The sequence below is a fragment of the Amphimedon queenslandica genome, unplaced genomic scaffold (assembly GCF_000090795.2).
Source record: "Amphimedon queenslandica unplaced genomic scaffold, v1.1 AMPQUscaffold_13465, whole genome shotgun sequence".
NCBI lineage: Eukaryota > Metazoa > Porifera > Demospongiae > Haplosclerida > Niphatidae > Amphimedon > Amphimedon queenslandica.
The window spans coordinates 93,604-114,518 of record NW_003546299.1 but is presented as its reverse complement, the minus strand read 5'-3'; the positions used below and the strand labels follow the sequence as shown (position 1 = coordinate 114,518).

The window sequence follows — 20,915 nt, the reverse complement described above, 5'->3', positions numbered from 1 at the left end:
TGTATGTCACAGGCTCATCAGGTCATGAACCAGCAGTTGAGTTCTTACAGAAGACAGGACAGGCACACACTGTTGAATCTGTGAGTGCACATACATGTACCACTATAATGTCACTATAGAGCTCTTTCTCTATTTGATTACCTTTCCTATCTTTATATTTCCTGTGTATTGGTGTCTCTTCTTTAACCCAATTTTCTCTCATTCCCCCCCCCCTTCTATCTCCCTCATCTTGCTATATATAAAACTAGTGCGATCAATTAGAGGATGAACTGGTAAGTTTATTGCAAAGACGAAGGACGGTTATCCATGGGGCACTGGAGGCACTCAATCAGTATAGAGTCATCACCTCTCAGTTCCCCACAAGATACTTGGAGCAATCAAGGAGCTACCTCTGGGAGCACTGCCTGGATGAGATTGTTAACTCCAGTACAGAGATACATCATGATCAGTGAGTCCATGTGCTATTATTATTATGTACACATAAATGCAATGTTAATGCTTTGTATTAATAATTCGAGAGGGTTGTAATCAATATTTGGAGTGTGTTTTATTGATTTTTTTTTTTTTGCTCTATAGGTTTATCAACATTGTTGAATCGTTTGAGAGTCTTTTGGGTCCCTCACCGCCCACTCGACTAATAATGGCAACTGATAATAAACTAAGGAAACAAATTCAAGAACAAGGAACTAAATTCCAAAAGGTATGAATTTGTTGCTGTGTGTGTCTGTAAAAAGTTTAAACTGATTTCGATCAAAATTAATTTTTTGTGAATTTTTAAAGTTGCCCAAAATTGGACCAAAGACCCTGTACTATATAGTACAGGGTCACGAGCCAAATTTCGCCAAAATTGAAAAGGAGAGAATTCTTTGTTTTTATTACATTTTCTGATACATATACATGTTCTTATGTTGTGTAGAAAGTTTGAACTGATTCCGATCAAAATTGGATTTTTTACAAATTTTTAAAGTTGCTCAAAAATTGGACCAAAGACCCTGTACTATAAGGGTCACGGGTCAAATTTCGCCAAAATTGAAAAGGAGAGAATTCTTTGTTTTTATTACATTTTCTGATGCATATACATGTTCTTATGTTGTGTAGAAAATTTAAACTGATTCCGATCAAAATTGGATTTTTTACAAATTTTTAAAGTTGCTCAAAAATTGGACCAAAGACCCTGTACTATAGTACAGGGTCACAGGTCAAATTTCGCCAAAATTGAAAAGGAGAGAATTCTTTGTTTTTATTACATTTTCTGATGCATATACATGTTCTTATGTTGTGTAGAAAATTTAAACTGATTCTGATCAAAATTGGATTTTTTACGAATTTTTAAAGTTGCTCAAAAATTGGACCAAAGACCCTGTACTACAGGGCCACGGGTCAAATTTCGCCAAAATTGAAAAGGAGAGAATTCTCCATTTTTATTACATTTTCTGATGCATATACATGTTCTTATGTTGTGTAGAAAGTTTGAACTGATTCTGATCAAAATTGGATTTTTTACGAATTTTTAAAGTTGCTCCAAATGTCATGTACTGTATTGTAGTGCTTGTCAGCTCATGAAGCTCATGCTGTTTAGCTCACTTAGCATGTTTTGTGGGAAACCCTGTATGGTTTATTGTATATAATTTATTTGATTTATTTTCTATTTTCCTGTTACTTTTTGTATATATTTAGCTAACAGAGCGTGCCCAAGCACTATCATCAATTGACATGAAAGAGCTTGATCTAACTGTTAAAGAAGCTCATCAGAACTTACAAAAATTCTGTCAAGGCAAGTAGAAACCTAACGGAGTCATTGAGTTGATAATTTATGCTTATTATCATTGAATTAACCTCATTTTATTATTATTATTATTATTATTATAGATAATCCTGATAGTGGACCACATGCTTTAGCTTGCTTTATTGTCATTGCACTGTGTCCTCTTAGTAGGAGATGGTTATATATGGAACAAACTGCCAGAAGTAAATTATTAAAGATATCATAAACCCAGTACACTGGATAATTATTTTTTATTTTTTAGCTGCTCGTGATAGATTGAGTGATCTCACGTCGCGTGAAGGTGACTGGTTTATGGATGAGTTGTGTACAATGGGTGGAAATGTGTTCCAAATGTCAAGTACACTAGAAACTTGTCTCAGTGTAAGCACATTGCAACTTGTACTAGTTATATTTTGATATTTTTATTATTCTTTTTGTATACCACTTTCCTGTGCTGATTGATTTCTCTCTGATATTATTTGATTGTTTTTTCTCTTATATTTTAAAAGTATCTTGGTCATGATATTCAGTCTGATACACTAGTGAGGTCTTGTTTGGATTCAGTTGCTGCTGTCCACAGTGTCTACTCTTCTATGCTGGTAAGCCTAAGCTGATAGAGAAATTGAAGTGAAAGTATCACGAATCCTTTTTCTTATACAGGATCTTGTCAATAAGTTCTATTCTCTTGTGATGCCTGAAGTATCAAAGAGTATAATATCAGATGATCCTAGTTTTGTTCAGATGTTGGATGATGTTGCTGATATTAAACTAACAATGTTCCCTGAGCTACCATTACCTGATGCACTGAGGAAACTCATAGAGCATCTAAGGCAGTGTGCATTAAAGAATGTACCTGCTGATCTTACCACCACTGCTGCTGTAGAGGACCTTAAGAACAAACTATCAACTATAATGTTCTCATCTGAATGCGAAGAGGGACATGGTAGGTCAATTAAAATCAATAATGATTGTGTGAACTATTGTATACAGTTTATACCTGTTTGTCTATTTTACTAGTATTGTAGATAGTGTTATTTACATTAGTAGTATCAAATAATTAATATTATTTTTATTCTGAGCAGATACTCCATCCCTGACGCAGGCTCAGGTTATCCTCAATGGGTTGAATAGTTTATTTGAAGCAGTTGAGAGTCAGACACTGAACATGTTGGATCAGGTGGAGGAGATCACTGTACCTGATGAATGGAGGAACACTGACCTTGTCAAACAGACTAAAGAAGTTATGGTGAGTGAAGAGGACTTTAGATTTACTGATTTAATTTTTTGGAGCATTAAATATTTTTATTATGATTTATTTACTTTATCATCATTATTATGAAAAGGAAAATATGTTAAGAAACAAAATTATTAACTTTAAAGCAAGTAAGGTTCTTCAGCATCATCACTCTAGTCTATAATTATATTGGCTTAATACAATAAAGTTACGTGTATTTGTTTGTCTGGCTTATATTTTTTGCCTTCATTATTTCTTCATTTGACGTTTTTTCATCTTTCGAAGTTTTTTTTTAATAGCACCTTTATCTTTGGAATCTTTATATTCCTCTGGGTGGTTTAGTAGATAATCTACTTGTCCTGGAAGTCGCAAATCTCTGTGCCTTCCTGATTTATCTTTGAAAACATCAAAACCTCTACCAGAATGAATGTGTCCATTTTTGTCTGGATCATTCCCAATATATATTTCATTTTTTCTTTTCTTCCCTCTTCCTTCGATTGGTTCTGCAAAACTCAAGAGAACAATAAGAATCAAAACACCAATAACAATAAACTTCATGTTGGAAGTGTTTTTCTATTCTTTCTTTCAATGCTTATAGTTGCTATAACAAGTCTTAGTCTAAGCACTCTTTTTTATACCGAAATCATTGCGGCGTCAGCTAATAAAGATGTGGCAGTCAGTGATTGGTCCACATCTAGTAAACATATTAATGATATTCATTGTTTTGCTAAAGTTGTAGAAGGGAAAGTCCATGGGAATGCACCTAAATTTGTATTTATAGAACAATATACTAGCTGTAATGTACATTTACATTATCAACATTGTTTGAACAATAATTAGCAACATTATAACATGTACAGTTGTTCTTACCAATAATTGTTATTCCTACTTACTATGCTATGCACTATCTAATAAAATTTATCAATTCCTTTGTTTCTAACGCTTACCTTCTTCCTTTGTAATAAAGTCAATTCTGTTAATATTCACTTATTTCACAGTGTACTACTGCTGGATTGTTCTTGAAAGAGGATTTACTGTTTGTGCGTAAAGTCTCGTCGATTGTTGACTTTTGTTCCGAATGTAAGAATCTCATGAAAGCATTCAAACTGGAGCTGACATCAGATGGTGGAGGTCAGTAATATCTACACACTTTGTATCAATTTTGTCGTCTTTTATAAATAAAAAAGAAGCGATAAAGAGTGGAGAGAGAGAGAGAGAGAGAGAAAGAGAATGGTCTCCAATACATGTACTATATAACTAGAGACTATATTACTGTAATCTCTTCTTCATTTATTTTAATCTGTTGACAGGTGAGTATTTGAGTCTTGTCAGTCCTCCTGGCACCCCCAGCAAGAGGAGCTCATCATCAGTCCCTGTACCAACCGACCAGCAATTGAGTCACCCCATCAGAAGATACATATCAGAGACACTCATATGTCACGTACTAGGCCAACCCTCTTATGCCCTCACTTGTCTGCTTGTCTGTACTGTCACTCAATACCTTGAGGCTCCAATACAGTTTGGAAAACCAACTACCATTGAAGAGATGTGCAAAGTGGTACGCTACCCTCTCTATCCATTACACACAATTATTTTTCTATCTACTATTGTATTATTATTTATCATATTATTATATCATTGTTAGGCTAATGAGCACTGTCAGTCAATGCTTCCATTAGGTGTGGTGCAGCATGCAAGGACATTGTTCTCACATCATGATGTGGCATGGAGGGAATGGGATAAAGCAAGGTATGCCCACGTGGACTATTTTGAGCTGATTTCGATCAAAATTGAATTTTTAATGAATTTTTGAAGTTGTTCAAAAATCTGGCCAAAAAAACCTGTATTATAGTACAGGGTGGTTCAAAAAAATGACTAGGAGAGATCCTGAATTTTTATTACATTTTCTGATATGTATACATGTTCTTTTAAAATCATTTTACAAGTAGCACTTGGAAATTTATCACATTATATCAAATTTTATAGGCGACTCACGACTAATCTTGAAAACTGCAAGCAAAGCATACAAAGATTGAAAAACATTACAATGAGATTTCAAGTGAGTACTCCCTATTAATCATTATTCATTTTATGACTACTGACTATAGTGGTTGCATGAGGAGTCACTGATTGTTCCTGATGCTGTACATACTTGGGTAGTACAGCAGAGATCAGCATTGCTGACTGTCATTAAAAAGGTAAAAATAACTATAAAATAGCAAAAATTTTGGCATGTACATGTACATGTATGACTCTCTTTAATACACATCTCCTGTGTCACTTTTTCCCCTTTCTTAATACTATATTTAGGTCCTGTCAGAGCAATTGGCCACATCAATTGGTAATGTGATTGAGAAGATACACAGTCAGCAGTTTAGAATATCGCAGCGTCTCCAGTGGGCAGCTGGCGCCAACTCATCGCTCAATAAAGTCATTGATGAGTTCCAGAGAGCCTGCAATCATCACAAGACAATGCTAGAGAGAGAGGAGTCGATATTCATTGAAATGGAAGAAATGGCTAAAGCTATCATTCACTTAGAGTCGTCGCACACACGAATACCAGCCCAGACCTCATCTGATAGAGAGACTATACAGATACTTCAAAGGTGCAGTGACGTGACTGTGAAACTTAAACTATGTGGAGAGGAACTGACACAGCTATCAGATATAATGCCTCATCTGCAGGTTAGAGAAATACTGTGAATTTTAATTACGATATATTTATACTTGTGACTGTTGTTTTTTAATGTAGTAAGTTAATCGGCCCTTTAGTTTTATAGTTAACTATTATGCTGTATATACTGTAGTACATGCACATGTATACATGTATATTGATTATAATAATTTTCCTTCTTTAGTTGCCAAGTGATGGGAGTCCTCTCAACAAGGAATGGATCCAAAAGAGATTGGACGAAGCAACTTCCGAACGCACTAAACTACAAGGAGACAAGAAATTCTCAAACAACAAAGTTGTGAAGAACAAAGTACATAAATAGCTTTCATTAAATTCATTTCTCATGATTTTTTTTAGGAGAATGTTCTATCAGAGCTAGAGAAGTTGCGTTCTCTTAATCGACAGCATCGTAAGTTGCTAGTTGAGGTTTGGCAGCAACTGACATCACTAGCTAAAGTGAGTACAATTTAACACAATGACTTTAGCATGAATATGATTGTGTGTATGTGTACAATAGTTGGAGGACCCTCCTGCTGCTGGACAGCTTCAACCAGGACCAAGGGCATTTATCAATCATCAGAACAGATTCGGAGAAGAGACAAAGAGTTTCATACAATCCACACAAGATCTTATTGGTAAGAATTACCAGCCATAAGCACTCATTACTCTTCTCTTTTCTCCTCTCTAGCTTCAGATATGTCTCTTACTTCCAAGCCTTCTTGGACAAGCAAGGCTCGTGCTGAAGAGTTCCGTCAGCTTGGTACAATGGCTGTCAATCTTAGAGGATTAGCTGAATGGTAATAATTATCTCAATTAATAAAGCATTCAATGAATAAATTAATCATTCAATTAGGATATTGGGACAGCTCCTCTCATTCACTGAGCAGTTGTTTATTAATCCGTACTCAAGCAAACTAAAATGGCATGAACCACTTCAGCTGGAATCATCATGTAAGATAATACACAAGAATAGGAATAATGCCTTTACTGTCTAATGTCTTCTTTAGCAATAAGTTTAAAGAATCGTTCCTCCAGTCTCAGTGTAGCCAGTCAGAGTGGTCAACAAGACTCTGAGCAACAAAGCAGAAGTAAGTCACTGTTTTCTCTTTGTTTACATTTAACCTCTTCCCTGTTTTTAGTTTATCGTTCCAGTCAAGGTATTGTCAGAGACCTAAGGACAGGAAAAGGTACCATACATTGCTATTATTATTATTATTGTTATGAGTGGGGGTGAAGCTTCAGGGCTGGTCAATTATCATAGCAGTGTTGCTTTAGGGTAGTTCTTGTAAAATTTATTCTTTATTCTTGCAGCTCTTCAGGAGCAGAATTCCTATGCTGTGAGTGTCTGGAGGAGAGTAAAAGGTAAACTGGATGGCAGGGACCCTGATCCAGCCTGTCGCATGACGGTAGCTGAACAAGTAAGCATTGTAATCCAGACCTTTAATATGTTTTTAAAACCTCTTCTCTCTCTCTCTCTTTCTCATTAGGTCAAGTTTGTCATTGATGAAGCTACTAGCCCTGAAAACTTGTGTCAACTTTATGAAGGCTGGACCCCCTGGGTCTAGTGCTTGTGTGGAATTAACTAATAAACTTAAGTCTATCAGTATAGACTGTATAGTGATAATCAGTAGTGTAGTGTTGATATGGCCTATAGTAGTAAGGTCGTAGTATTAGAATTTTATTTTGAGGACTCTTTTGTACTTAACTGTCATTCTTGTTTTTTTGCAATCTTTTAAGTAATACCTAATTTGGGCATATAGTTTTCCATTGCCTTATTTGTCCTTATCTCTCCCCTTGACACCATCTATCACTCCCATGCTCTTATTATACAGATTATATAAGCACGATAAACTCTAGTAAGCTCAACAATTGTGCCATTGCTATCACAGCTACACTTCAGAACAGCATAGCAGAAAGATATAATGGCTGGCCTTCTTTCCTCCTTGTTGCTCCTCTCCCTCTTCTTTTCAATGGGGCAGCTACAACTGCAGTATCCAGTGGGTGACATTCGCAATTGTCCTTTCAATCAGTTGCGGGATCCCAATATGTCCCTACTCACCATGGATGCACTCCCTGGCCTTGGTTTTGATAATCTTCGCAACCTTGACACTGGAAGGATATTCAGTATCAAGTATACAGACTGTCAGATATCAGGTGATGGCCAGTATCTCCTCCCTGATAATATATTCCTCATCCCAATACTAAACAGTGAGGTAGACTACTCTGCTGAAATATTTGAGCACTTTGATGACTGGAAATCAACTACTGCTACTTCCATTAACGTCGAAGCTAAATATGGGAGTGCTTTCTCAAAAGTCAGTGGCAAGTTTTCAACTGATTATCAAGATACTAAGACTAAAATGGTCAATAGCAAGTCTCGCTCGGTAAGGGTTGGCCTTCGCCATCACTTGTATTCGGCTCATGTTAATCCTGATGCTGAACTCCATCCGTCCTTCAAATCCCGGGTCCTAGAGATTGCTGCCAACATACAGAACAACAACACAAGAGTAGCTCATTATCTTACTGATCTCTTGATACGCGACTATGGCACTCATGTCGTTAACAGCATTAATCTTGGTGCTTCACTTTATCAGACTACGTTTCTTCTCAAGAGTTCCTCCCAAACTACAGAGAGCACTCAATTGAATATATCGGCTTCAGCTTCTGCTAGTTTCTTTAGCTCGTTCTCCATCACTACCAACTTTAAGTTTTCTAAAAGTCACGTTGATACTGAAGGGTTCAGCAGTTCAACGACTCATTCACATGTATCCACTCACGGTGGACCTCCTTTCAAGCTAGGCAATTTCTCTTATACTGATTGGGAGGATGGCTTGCTTGATCATCTTGTTGCTATTGATCGTCGCGGTGAACCGATTTACACTGCCATAAGTACATCGAATCTACCCGAACTCCCTGATATATTGCTACTGGAAACAATACAGTATATCTACAAGTCTGTTAATAAATATTACAAAATCAACACGCACTACGGTTGCACAGATCCGGACTCGGCAAATTTCAATTTTCAAGCAAACCTTGACGATAACTCTTGCTCCATGATAAGGCAGAACCACAGCTTTGGTGGAATATTTCAAACGTGTGTCAACTATGATGATTATGACGTGTGCAATGAATTGTCATTGGAGCATCATAATCCACTGACAGAGGATTTCTCCTGCCCCACTGGCTACAAGCCAATACTGCTCCACACTGATGCTGCCACTACGTCGTACATAGAGAATGACTGCAAGAGGCACTGTGGATTCTTGCACATTAGCTGTCACTATAATTGTAATAAGAGAACTATCATTAAGCATGCAACCTATCATGCTTATTGGTGTGTTTTTCCTCCTAAGGCAACAGTCCCTTCTGATTCTGGGTATGTATTTGGTGGTGTGTACACATCAAAGGAGCAAAACCCACTCACTGGTGCTAGGTCATGCCCCATGTTTTTCTATCCGCTAAACTTTGGCAAGGACATCAGTGTCTGTGTTAGTAATGACATTGAAGCTGAGAGCTTGGGTATACCGTTTGGTGGGTTTGAGAGCTGTCAGACAGGCAACCCTTTGGCATCCTCCACTAATCAGTTTGCTGCAGGTATATACCCTCACAGCTGTCCTGTTAAATACAACCAGTTCTTGGCAGCAGTTGATCAAGGATGCATCATCAATTACTGCTCTGTGGTGGAAGCATTTAAAAAGCAACTGCCACATCCTCCTCGCTTGCCTCCTTATAAAGTCAAAGCTGATCTCTCTATCAATGTTAGCAACACTCTTGCCATCACTGGACCATATGGATCACTGTGGGTCAAAGAATCGGATGGAACTTGGACCAAGTATACTAAAGGACAGTACACATCTGGTGCATCGTATCTTGAATCACTGAGTAGCAATGGTCAAACAGTGGATCCTATTACTGGTAATGTTGAATCAAAAAGTACAAGCAGAGCAGTCATTGCTGGTCTTATCATTGGTACCATCATTAGCACACTTCTCACCATCGCTTTTATTGCATTTATTGTTTTCGGTATACGAAAATGGAGATCCAAGAGGAAGCAAAAAAGTAAGAAGTCTTCTCAAAGGTACATGGATCTTGAGGACACATTTGAGTCTACTACTGAAGTGGAGGATAGTCAGCCACAGCAGTCAAAGGATGATCCTTTAATTCGTGAACTAACCCTGAGGATCCAAAAATAATTGAATTTTGAACACATCAATTAGTTTATCTAAAAATGCAATGTAGATCTAGATCTACACTTGTGTGTGTGTGTAAATGTGTGTTTTAAATGTGTAGTGTAATTAGAAAACAAGGACAAAAATCTTATAGAGCTACCGGAAATAATAAGAATGAGAAGTGGGCTGGGCTTGGAAGCTCATTTGTTCGTAGGCCGTATTAGCTTGTTGATTCTCGTCTGCTCTCGCCTGTTTATAATTATAGCCTGGATTGTAGTGTCTATGATCTATGGCAGCACCAAAACCTGAAGCTGGCTCTATTCAAGGAGAGGTCTTCTCTGATATAATCCAGTCTTATATTACGCCGACAAAGGGAAGGGAGCTAAAGATTGTGGTTGTGGGAGAGGCAGGGCAAGGGAAATCTACCCTCATCAATGGACTCCTTGGGAAAGAAGTGGCAAACGAAGGAGATCAGTTCGATGCTGGTACTGCTGAAATCAAGTATTATAATTTAAATCAGAATGGGATATCGGTCAAAATATGGGATACTCCAGGGTTTGGGTTTGGAAGTGAGGAAGAAGACCAGAAGATGGTGGAACAGCTCCGTCGCAGTGATTGCTTTCCTCACGATTTGGCTTTGTTTTGTTTTAGGATGGATGGCACCAGGTTTCCAACAAGAGTTCACACCACCACTGTGAAAATACTCACTCAAGTATTTGGCAGAAAATTTTGGGAGCACACAGTATTTATTCTGACCTTTGCAAATGCTCTTTCACAACTGTGCCCTAAAAATGAAGAATTAGACGAATTCTTTTCAAATAGAATCTGTATGCTGGAAGAAAAGATTCATGCAATGCTAAGAAAAACAGTAGATGGATTGTCTGATGATGAGGTGGAGAAGATACGTGCCATTCCTGTTGGCTCATACAAGAAAGGAGGCTATGATCCTAATGATCCATGGAGGCTCCCTGATCGTGAAGACTGGTTCCTCTGGTTCTGGATTGAATGCACAGAACACATACGTCAGGCTTCATTTCGTGCTCTCCTTCAAGCTAATCGCCATCGAATTAAAATACCAGTAGTCAGTGAAGTTGCACCTGCCTATGGAGAAGACCCACCACTTCATAAAGAGGCATATGAGAGAAGCATTCAGGCACCAAAAGGGATGTCTCTGGAGGAGATTGATGATGGAGTCCAAGATGGTGGCAGTGGTGGTGGGCTTGAAACATGCGAAGATAATGAAAAGAGTCGTACAGCTTCATTGCAATCATCAAGAGACACAGTGATCCCAATAGAAAATAGCACTGGAGTTACTACTAAACGATTAGAGACTTCATTGCATGATCGAGATATACCAATACTCGAGACACTTAATAATCAAATGAAAAATGAAGAGTCAAGTTTTTTCCAATATGTTAAAAATTGGATTGGTGAAAAAGTTAAAGCATTTCGTGAGTGGCTTGGGAAGAAAACTACAGCGACAAAGCAAAAGGAAGAATGAAAATACTCTAAATTTGTCATGATATCTGTTATCTATAATCTATAGCTATCAATTATTATTTTTTCCTAAACCCGTACCCTATCATACCGGAAACGCATGGGCTCATTGGGCTGGGCTCGATCTTGTATTTTCTTATCTTTGTTTTTCAACCTCTCGTCAATCTTGATGGCAGCACCAAAACCTAAAGCTGACTCTATTAAAGAAGAGGTCTTCTCTGATATAATCCAGTCTTATATCACACCGACAAAGGGAAGGGCGCTAAAGATTGTGGTGGTGGGAGAGGCAGGGCAAGGGAAATCTACCCTCATCAATGGCCTCCTTGGACAAGAAGTGGCAAACGAAGGAGACCAGTTCGATGCTGGTACTGCTGAAATCAAGTATTATAATTTAAATCAGAATGGGATATCGGTCAAAATATGGGATACTCCAGGGTTTGGGTTTGGAAGTGAGGAAGAAGACGAGAAGATGGTTGAGCAGCTCCGTAGCAGTGATTGCTTTCCTCACGATTTGGCTTTGTTTTGTTTCAAGATGGACGACACCAGGTTTCCGAAACGAATTCACACCGACACTGTGAAGATATTCACTCAAGTATTTGGCAAGAAATTTTGGAAGCACACGGTATTTATCCTTACCTTTGCAAATGCCGTTTTGCACTTGTGTCCAAAAGGTGAGGAGGTAGAATATTTCTTTTCTAACAGAGTCGAAACTTTGCAAAACAAGATTCATGCAATGCTAAGAAAGACAGTAGGTGGACTGTCTGATGATGAGATACGCAAGATACGTGCCATTCCTGTTGGCTCATACAAGAAAGGAGGCTATGATCCTGATAATCCATGGAGGCTGCCTGATCGTGAAGACTGGTTTGTCTGGTTCTGGATTGAATGCACAGAGCACATGCGTCAGGCTGCAATTGCCGCTCTCCTTCAAGCTAATCGCCATCGAATTAGTATACCAGTAGTCAATGAAGTTGCACCTGCCTATGGAGAAGACCCACCAGTTCATAAAGAGGCATATGAGCGAAGCATTCACCCGCCTCCGGAAGGACCATCTCTAAAGGAGATTGATGATGATGGAGTTCAAGATGGCTATGGTGGTGGCGGGCTTGAAGAACCAACATGTGAAGTAGTCTCAGAGACTGCATGTGAAAATATTCAAGATACTGAAGAGAGCCTCACTGCACCGTTACGACCATCAAGAGATCAGCCAGAGATTCAAACAGAAGATACTACTGAAATAACTACTGCGGAAGCATCAGAGAATATAACTGATGCTTCGCCTCATGCCCGAATGCTACCAGTATATGAGATGCTTCGCCATCAACTTGATAATGAAGACTCGAGTTTCTATCAATATGTTAAAGAGTATGCATTGAAGCGTGGAAAGTCGCTTTGGGTCGCTGGACACATTGGGGGAATGATCGAAGGATTTTGTGAGTGGCTTGGAAAGCGAACCAGGAAGACAAAGCAAAAGAAACACTGAGAGTACTCTATACTATGATCTAGTGTATGATAACATCCTTTTAAAGAATGTGTACAATTATGTTTTTCTATTAAAAATAAAAAATGTGGTCATGATTCACTCCTATTGCAGTTTATAGTTTTGCAGTCAATATAATTTTATTTAAAAGGAATGCAATTATACTCGATTCAGCTTAAATTCATAGTCTGAGTCCTATATTCATAATGTGTGAGGCCAGAGTGAAAGTTATTACAACCTATTGGGCCTGTGTGATTATCTAAACTAGATCAATGAATTAATTTTTATTTTAAATAGTGCACTGCGCCCAAAGAGCCACAACATACTACTATCAAGATACTCCAACATACTTGATACTCCTACTCATAATTCTATCGAGTCCCTCCGTCAACATGGCTGTTCGCGCAGACTTAAGTGTAAGATTTCAACAAAGCAATGAAGAGATACTGTACCAATCCGATGCTCTTCTCTCCAGCATCGATGATACAGACTATGACGATTTAGAAGAGTCTGATACGCCCAGAGACCCGAGCAGAAGAGTCTTCCAATCTTCCAAGGCCAACATCAACGCTCTTGTTTGGTTTGTTAGGATTCTTCTCGTGGCCTCTGTGCTCACCTGTCTCGTTCTGAGCAAGCTCACGATCATCAAAATCCTAGCAGACCTACACGTCTTAGGAGAATACAATGACTCCTGCAAACCACCGGATCAATCCGACCAATCATTTGATCCAATCCAGGCCAAGCATAAAGCTGCTAATCTCTACTGGATGCTATTTTTTATAGTAATGATTCCAAATCTCATTTCGTGGATACGAACCGTGTTAAGTGGATTACTTAGTAAATCCCCTCGTAGACCCTGGCCCAAATTAACAGCTCTACTTGGAGTAAGTTTTAAAATGATAATTAATTTCAGTAGCAATTATGTTATATATCATTTGTAGTGTATAGCAATCGCATTTTTGGAAGCAGTTGCCGAGTGCTTTCTATTCTTCTATATATTGATCACGTTCCCTCCAGCACTATCCATACTCTTAATGTGTGGGGTCTACAGTACCCAGTCGCTTGTTGAAAGTTTTTACGGGATTTACTACATGTGCTATAAAGCAACTAGAGGCAACAACGAATATAGCTCAATTGATGGGATTGGGAGTTTAAGCCCACGAAGCCCACGTTATCGCTGTCTTATAGCTCTCATTTTAGTGGCTGGGTTTTTGTGTCAGACTTCTGGATTAGCATCTATAACAGTGTTCCTTGCCAATGCCTACAATGGGTCTAAATCTGGTACTGACCTACTGGGACTGGTCTTGGTCATACCATGCTTGGTCGTCCTGTCTTTCACGTGGTCTGGTAGATTGCAAAAGAGGACATTTGCTCCAAGTGAAAAGTCGAAAGATAAAGCTAGAGTGGTTATGCTAAAGACTGGCCAAGCAAAGGAATTGAACACCATAGCTAGATGGAAAGCAAGTAAGCTGAAGATAGCATCTACAATAGTAGACATAATCATTGTAATAACTGTTGCTGATTGTAATTTGTACTCTTCTTTGAATAGGTTTTATAGCCACATCTGTTAGACTGCTCACTTATCCATTTCTCAGTTATTGTATCTTCAAGTTTATGTACAAACTGCAGAATGGGCATGAAGTAGATCCCTGGGCTATACCAAAAGGTGAAAGTATTTTCTATGCCTTCAACTGGAGTGGTCATTATATTTCTGTCTTTGCCGTACATGTTGTTGCTAGTTTCCTAGCGTATGCTTTATCAAGGCTGGCTTGTTACATGACTCTACATGTGTTCGGACTAGCACTCCCTGTCCTACTTGCCACTCCCATTTCTCTATGCATCTATTTTATATCCAACTCTCCTGCTAGCATTGAGGGCCACAACATAAACCTGTTCCCCTTTCAGACTTATGATGCTCCATTACTCGATTTTAATACTATTTTCTGCAGTAGTTATGTTCATTATGCTTTTGGGTTTAGTTTCTTATTATGGGTTGGTCAGACCCTAGTGGCAGGTGTTAACCTCTTCCGGTTTAAAAATGCGATCCTTGCATCCGATGAAGACATGTTTGTCCGTCCATACTACAACAGTGCACTCCTGGAGCAGTTCCTGGCTATTAACCGTGTCGTCTCACACAAGCCTCAGGTTATGACAGACGGGAGGCGTGAGTCGTGTCGGGTTTTTGTATGTTCTACAATGTTTCGTGAGAATGCAAAAGAGATGAGGCAGATGCTTCGCTCCATTAGACGAATTTCAAAGTTCTTCAGGAAAGATCAAAATATTTTTAAGTACCAATACGAGTCTCACATTTTCTTTGATGGAGGTTGTAGGGAAGACGATTTGTCCCAGTTTGCCATACAACTCATGAGTCTTCTAGAAGACACACTTGGCATAAAGCTTAGAAATGCTACAAAGCAGAAGACACCATATGGCTATCGGTTTATGTGGCTCATTGACAACTGCATGCCATTTATGATTCACCTCAAAGACAACCACAAAGTGAGAAACAAGAAGAGATGGAGTCAAGTCATGTACATGAAATTCATTCTCGAGCACCTCGAGAAACAGGATAAATTTGATCTCAGTAACACGTTTATCCTTACCACTGATGCCGACATTGACTTTAAAGCAGAGTCTGCTGTGGTTCTTTTAGACATGCTAGCTCGTGATCCTCAAGTTGGTGCAGTTTGTTCAAGGACTCATCCACTAGGTAGTGGTCCTATTTATTGGTATCAAGTGTTTGACTATGCGATTGGTCACTGGCTACAGAAGAGTGCTGAGCATGTCCTTGGATCGGTTCTATGCTGTCCTGGCTGCTTTAGTATGTTCCGCTGCTCTGCTCTTAAACAGTGTCTGCCCACCTACTCTACTGAGGTCTCTACTGCCCTGGAGTTCTTAATGAAGGATATGGGCGAGGACAGGTGGCTCTGTACGCTCCTCGTTGAGAACAGTTGGAGACTCGAGTTTTGTGCCATATCTAATGACAAAACGTATTGTCCGCTGAGCTTTGATGAGTTTTATAAGCAGCGTCGTAGATGGATTCCATCGACTATTGCTAACCTTTGGCTCTTGATTTCTAAAGCTGGTAAAGTGACTAGAAGGAATGAGTCCGTGACGTGGGCGTTCATTCTGTACCAGATTATCGTTATCATTTCAACCATCATATCCCCTGCTACTGTTATTCTCATCATATCGTCCGGATTGTCCACCTCATTTAATTTTAATCCAACTGCAGTAATAGTTCTTATTGGATTGGTTGCTGTGATATATGGCTTTATTTGCATTTTCACTAGTCAAAAGACGCAATTAGATATTGCAAAGATTCTTACTTTTATATTCTCAATAGTGATGGCTGCTGTTGTCGTGGGGATCATAAAGGAAACGGTTCAAGATATTCTGTCGCCTTTCCAGGTTTTGAATGAAACCACTTCTCAGTATGAATATGAATTTCATATTGAACGTGGAAAGCTACCAATTGCAGAGAGTACTATATACATTTCCCTATTTGCTATTGTTTTTGTGACAGCAGCCATTCTTCATTTCTTTGAAGGCTTTGCGTTGTTTCAATGCTTGTGGTATCTCCTTGGTCTTCCCTCTGGATATTTGCTTCTACTCATTTACTCTACAGCTAACCTTAATGACAGGAGATGGGGAACCAGAGAGGCTGCAGATAAATCAGAGCAAAGCTTGTTTTCTCTCTTTAAGGAAACCGTGAAGTATATTGCTGATAAGTTTATGAAGAAGGAGCCAAAACCTCCAGAAGTGAAAAAGGAAGTCGAAAAAGATACTCGGGAAAGTGAAGTTTCTTGCAAAGAGGGGATGGGGTTGGAAGGACCTGGAATTGGTAAGTGAAAGCTTTATGAGGTTTCTAACTTTAGTTTCTGTAGAACCTGATCATGATTTGCCACAAAAGAAATACTTTTGGCTTGAAAAATGGTTGGAAAAAAATGATAGTTTGGTAAGTAAAACTTATTATTTTGGCACATTTAAATAATAGCTCAAAAATTGAAGTCAGAATTGGCTTTAACTTTCTACATAACATGAGTACATCAATATGTATCAAAAAATGTAATAAAAATTTGGGGTGTTTTCAGAGCCATTTTTTGGAAAAAAGCATGGGCTATAGCCTTGGGTATTTTTCAAAATTTGGCACTTTAAAAAAAACTGCTCATAACTCGAAAAATATTTGTCGGAATCAGCTCTAACTTTCTACACGGCATTAGTACATCAAAATTTATCAAAAAATGTAATAAAAATTTGGGGTGTTTTTGGAGCCATTTTTTGGAAAAAAGCATGGGCTATAGCCTTGGGCATTTTTGAAAAATTGGCTTGTTTTTAAAAATGCTCATAACTCGAAAAATATTTGTCAGAATAAGCTCAAACTTTCTACACAGCATTAGTACATCAAAATGTATCAAAAAATGTAATAAAAATTTGGGGTGTTTTTGGAGCCATTTTTGGGAAAAAACCATGGGCTATTATAGCCTTAGGTAATTTTCAAAATTTGGCACTTTTTAAAAACTGCTCGTAACTTTAAAAATATTTGTTGGAAACAGCTCAAACTTTTTACATAGCATAAGGACATCAATATGTATCAAAAAATGTAATAAAAATTTAGGATGTTTTCGGAGCCATTTTTTGGAAAAAACCATGGGCTATAGCCTTGGGTATTTTTAAAAAATTGGCTCGTTTTTAAAAATGCTCATAACTTGAAAAATATTTGTCAGAATCAGCTCAAACTTTCTACACAGCATTAGTACATCAAAATGTATCAAAAAATGTAATAAAAATTTGGGGTGTTTTTGGAGCCATTTTTGGGAAAAACCATGGGCTATAGCCTTGGGTATTTTTGAAAAATTGGCTCGTTTTAAAAAATGGTCATAACTCGAAAAATAATTGTCGGAAACAGCTCAAACTTTTTACATAGCATAAGGACATCAATATGTATCAAAAATGTAATAAAAATTTGAGGTGTTTTTGGAGCCATTTTTTGGAAAAAAACCATGGGCTATAGCCTTAAGTAATTTTCAAAATTTGGCACTTTTTAAAAACTGCTCATAACTCAAAAAATATTTGTCGGAAACAGCTCAAACTTTTTACATAGCATAAAGACATCAATATGTATTTTTAAATGTAATAAAAATTTGAGGTGTTTTTGGAGCCATTTTTTGGAAAAAACCATGGGCTGTAGCCTTGGGTAATTTTAAAAAATTGGCTCATTTTTGTAAATGGCCGTAACTCAAAAATTTAAAGTCAGAATCAGCTCAAACTTTCTACATAGCATAAGGACATCAATATGTATTTTAAAATGTAATAAAAATTTGGGGTGTTTTTGGAGCCATTTTTGGGAAAAACCATGGGCTATAGCCTTGGGTATTTTTGAAAAATTGGCTCGTTTTAAAAAATGGTCATAACTCGAAAAATAATTGTCGGAAACAGCTCAAACTTTTTACATAGCATAAGGACATCAATATGTATCAAAAATGTAATAAAAATTTGGGGTGATTTTGGAGCCATTTTTGGAAAAAACCATGGGCTATAGCCTTAGGTAATTTTCAAAATTTGGCACTTTTTAAAAACTGCCCATAACTCAAAAAATATTTGTCGGAAACAGCTCAAACTTCTACATAGCATAAGGGCATCGATATGTATGAGAAAATATAATAAAAGTTTGGGGTGTTAAAAGGATAGGTATTTTTTAATGGCATATTTTAAATTGTCTTATAACTGTATTAATAATGATAGCTGTATAGTGTATACATGTGCATATATGACACAAAAATAATTTGCAGATATTTTATGACAAATTTGCAAAAGAAGGATTCACGGAAGAGTGGTGTGTTGCAAAAATGTCAATAAAGGTGTGTTATGTAATAATAATGAATTATTTTAACAGCTATGAATAGGATTTGGAAAGCATTGGGGTTCGCCCTATTGGATATATACATCATTTGGACAAAGCTATTAAGAAACTTCCAATATCTCATCTTGAACCAACAATACCAGTAAACACAATGACCTTATATGCTACTTAAATGAATAATAAAATGTATTGCATAGAAATCTGTTGAAGAATGGATCATGTACTTAAAAATGGACTCTCCAGAAGACGACTATGTCCAGAAGTTTCATGCTGCTGGATATTATGGAGAAGGTGATGTGGAAAACCTTGCTCATATAACAGAGAATGAGCTGAAAAATGATATTGGTGTGAAGAAGAGAGGTCTGTACTGTTTATATGCATTGCTATGTTTTATATTTGTTATTTTTATAGCTCATGTCAAACGATTCATGGAAGGAATACAAAGGCTTAGAATGAAAGATGAAGGTGAGCTACCATATTGGAACCTTGTCATTGTTTATATTCTTCCTTCTCTAGATGAGGAAAAGATGTCTAAAGCCAGACAAATATTAGAGCTAACTAATGATCACCCTAACAAGCCTCTAGATGATGATGAGCTTGAGTTTTGGAATGAAATGGTCGCAACTACACTCAGGCCAATACCGGATCACCTCACTCAAGCCAGTCAGCTTCGAAGCGACTTGAAGTATCTACGCAATTATACTTTGATTGCAATGTTTCTCATTAACCTCATGTGGCTCATACTAATCTCAATATTCACATTCAGTGAGCTCACTGATCTTGGTCTCAGTGCTAATTTCCTTGGTCTACTCTTTCTCGCTGTGTATGGGATCCTGATATCAATCCAGTTTCTAGGAATGATTGTCCACAGAGTAGTGACACTCTCTCACTACATTGCTAGGCTCAATCAATTCTTGCCTGTGGATCACACTGCTACTCAGTCCGCTTTTCATACTAGAAGCGCTGTTTAAGAACAATTTGCCACTATTATGCTGACATATTTATGCTATTATTATGCTGAAATATTAATATATTCTTGTGTGTGTGTGTGTGTGTGTGTGTGTGTGTGTGTGTGTGTGTGTGATGTAATCCTGCTATACTATATGCCTATTTTTAAAACTGCTTGCTCAGTTTGTTTTAGTAGTAAATGTCATTATGTTCTGTCATCATGATGTAATGTTACTATTTATAACTTTATTATGATGTAATGTTACCATTTATAGCTTTAATATGACGAGGTGTTACTATCTATATCTGTATTGGTCTCTGTTGGTATAAAAGGGCTCAGAATGCCCTTGGAAGTCATTCGCAGTTAGATAGCTGAGGATCACAGGTTGACTCAACAAGAGATGACTCTCTGGTGCGAGTTAACCATCAGAAATCGACCGTCTCGTCGATTTCAACGCTTACTTCGTCCTCGTCCTGCTGAATCATACAAATAATATTCGCTTACTTCGAACCCCCTGTGACCTCTTAAGGTTGCAACCGTTCTCTATCACCATCTGCTACCATCATTTCTTGGCCTGATGACTCCTCTATCTAGCGACCACGCAATCACTCAATAGAGTGCTATGTGGTAGGTAGAGGTCGGTCAGAAGGCTTCCTCACCTTATTGCTATCCTCTATGCCTGAAACCAAGTCACACCGTTAGTGACATAGGCATGGAGTTTGGTGATAGGATGGGAACATCCATTCATACATGCACCATAAAATAAATGATAATAGCGGAGCAAGTACTCTATATCTATGCATGCGGCCACTAGAATATTCCTGCCCTACCACAAAATCTATTCTAGCTCTTCGCCTACTCCGGCTTTTTAAAAATAATAATCATTATTATTATACATCTTGCTGATGCTCTTAGGTGTAATTACACTTGAAGGCATGAACAAAATTCTTGTCAAAATTAATATTTTATTAAAATTCAAATTTTATGACTGATATTAGCTTCAACTTTTTAGACAGAATCAGTGTATATATATATTTATACAAGTAATCAGGAGGTTGTCGATAGTAAATTGTTATTTTTGCAGTTAACATAATGATATTAAACAAACCCACTATCTATCTACGCTACGTAACCAAATGCAAAACTTATAAGACACCTTAGTTACTCCTTAGTTGACTGCATCGGTAAACAGCATAATGCTGTTTAAAAAAATTGTTGTGTCAAGAGTATAGGTGTATTTAGCATCTGGATCTTCTGCTTTACAAGCAGGTTGTCATTAAA

General features: G+C 37.7%; 3 protein-coding genes across 3 annotated transcripts in view; all 3 read left to right on the top strand.

Moving 5' to 3' along the window:
• Positions 1 to 7,420, top strand: part of LOC100641883 (serine/threonine-protein kinase SMG1-like) — a 26,352-nt gene extending 18,932 nt beyond the window's left edge. The window contains exons 51-71 of the mRNA XM_019994835.1: positions 1,678 to 1,774; positions 1,870 to 1,968; positions 2,028 to 2,146; positions 2,275 to 2,364; positions 2,426 to 2,708; positions 2,848 to 3,011; positions 3,998 to 4,130; positions 4,310 to 4,557; positions 4,645 to 4,748; positions 4,986 to 5,058; positions 5,108 to 5,197; positions 5,310 to 5,684; positions 5,858 to 5,983; positions 6,031 to 6,129; positions 6,191 to 6,308; positions 6,362 to 6,470; positions 6,527 to 6,624; positions 6,681 to 6,761; positions 6,813 to 6,860; positions 6,985 to 7,091; positions 7,161 to 7,420. Of these exons, the coding sequence (XP_019850394.1) occupies positions 1,678 to 1,774; positions 1,870 to 1,968; positions 2,028 to 2,146; positions 2,275 to 2,364; positions 2,426 to 2,708; positions 2,848 to 3,011; positions 3,998 to 4,130; positions 4,310 to 4,557; positions 4,645 to 4,748; positions 4,986 to 5,058; positions 5,108 to 5,197; positions 5,310 to 5,684; positions 5,858 to 5,983; positions 6,031 to 6,129; positions 6,191 to 6,308; positions 6,362 to 6,470; positions 6,527 to 6,624; positions 6,681 to 6,761; positions 6,813 to 6,860; positions 6,985 to 7,091; positions 7,161 to 7,238 (2,739 nt within the window). The 3' untranslated portion in view covers positions 7,239 to 7,420. The remainder of the gene's footprint in view (positions 1 to 1,677; positions 1,775 to 1,869; positions 1,969 to 2,027; positions 2,147 to 2,274; positions 2,365 to 2,425; positions 2,709 to 2,847; positions 3,012 to 3,997; positions 4,131 to 4,309; positions 4,558 to 4,644; positions 4,749 to 4,985; positions 5,059 to 5,107; positions 5,198 to 5,309; positions 5,685 to 5,857; positions 5,984 to 6,030; positions 6,130 to 6,190; positions 6,309 to 6,361; positions 6,471 to 6,526; positions 6,625 to 6,680; positions 6,762 to 6,812; positions 6,861 to 6,984; positions 7,092 to 7,160) is intronic.
• Positions 7,421 to 7,517: 97 nt separating this feature from the next.
• LOC100641756 (macrophage-expressed gene 1 protein-like) lies at positions 7,518 to 10,546 on the top strand. Its single transcript, XM_003385394.2, has one exon. It carries the CDS (start codon positions 7,596 to 7,598, stop codon positions 9,867 to 9,869), a length of 2,274 nt encoding a protein of 757 aa, XP_003385442.1. The 5' UTR covers positions 7,518 to 7,595; the 3' UTR covers positions 9,870 to 10,546.
• A 2,564-nt stretch (positions 10,547 to 13,110) lies between these two features.
• LOC100641628 (uncharacterized) lies at positions 13,111 to 19,938 on the top strand. The gene is made up of 9 exons (XM_019994788.1): positions 13,111 to 13,706; positions 13,764 to 14,286; positions 14,372 to 16,666; positions 16,710 to 16,780; positions 18,615 to 18,683; positions 18,729 to 18,827; positions 18,883 to 19,045; positions 19,097 to 19,150; positions 19,202 to 19,938. Exons 1-9 carry the CDS (start codon positions 13,215 to 13,217, stop codon positions 19,654 to 19,656), a joined length of 4,221 nt encoding a protein of 1,406 aa, XP_019850347.1. The 5' UTR covers positions 13,111 to 13,214; the 3' UTR covers positions 19,657 to 19,938.
• Positions 19,939 to 20,915: the final 977 nt, after the last annotated feature.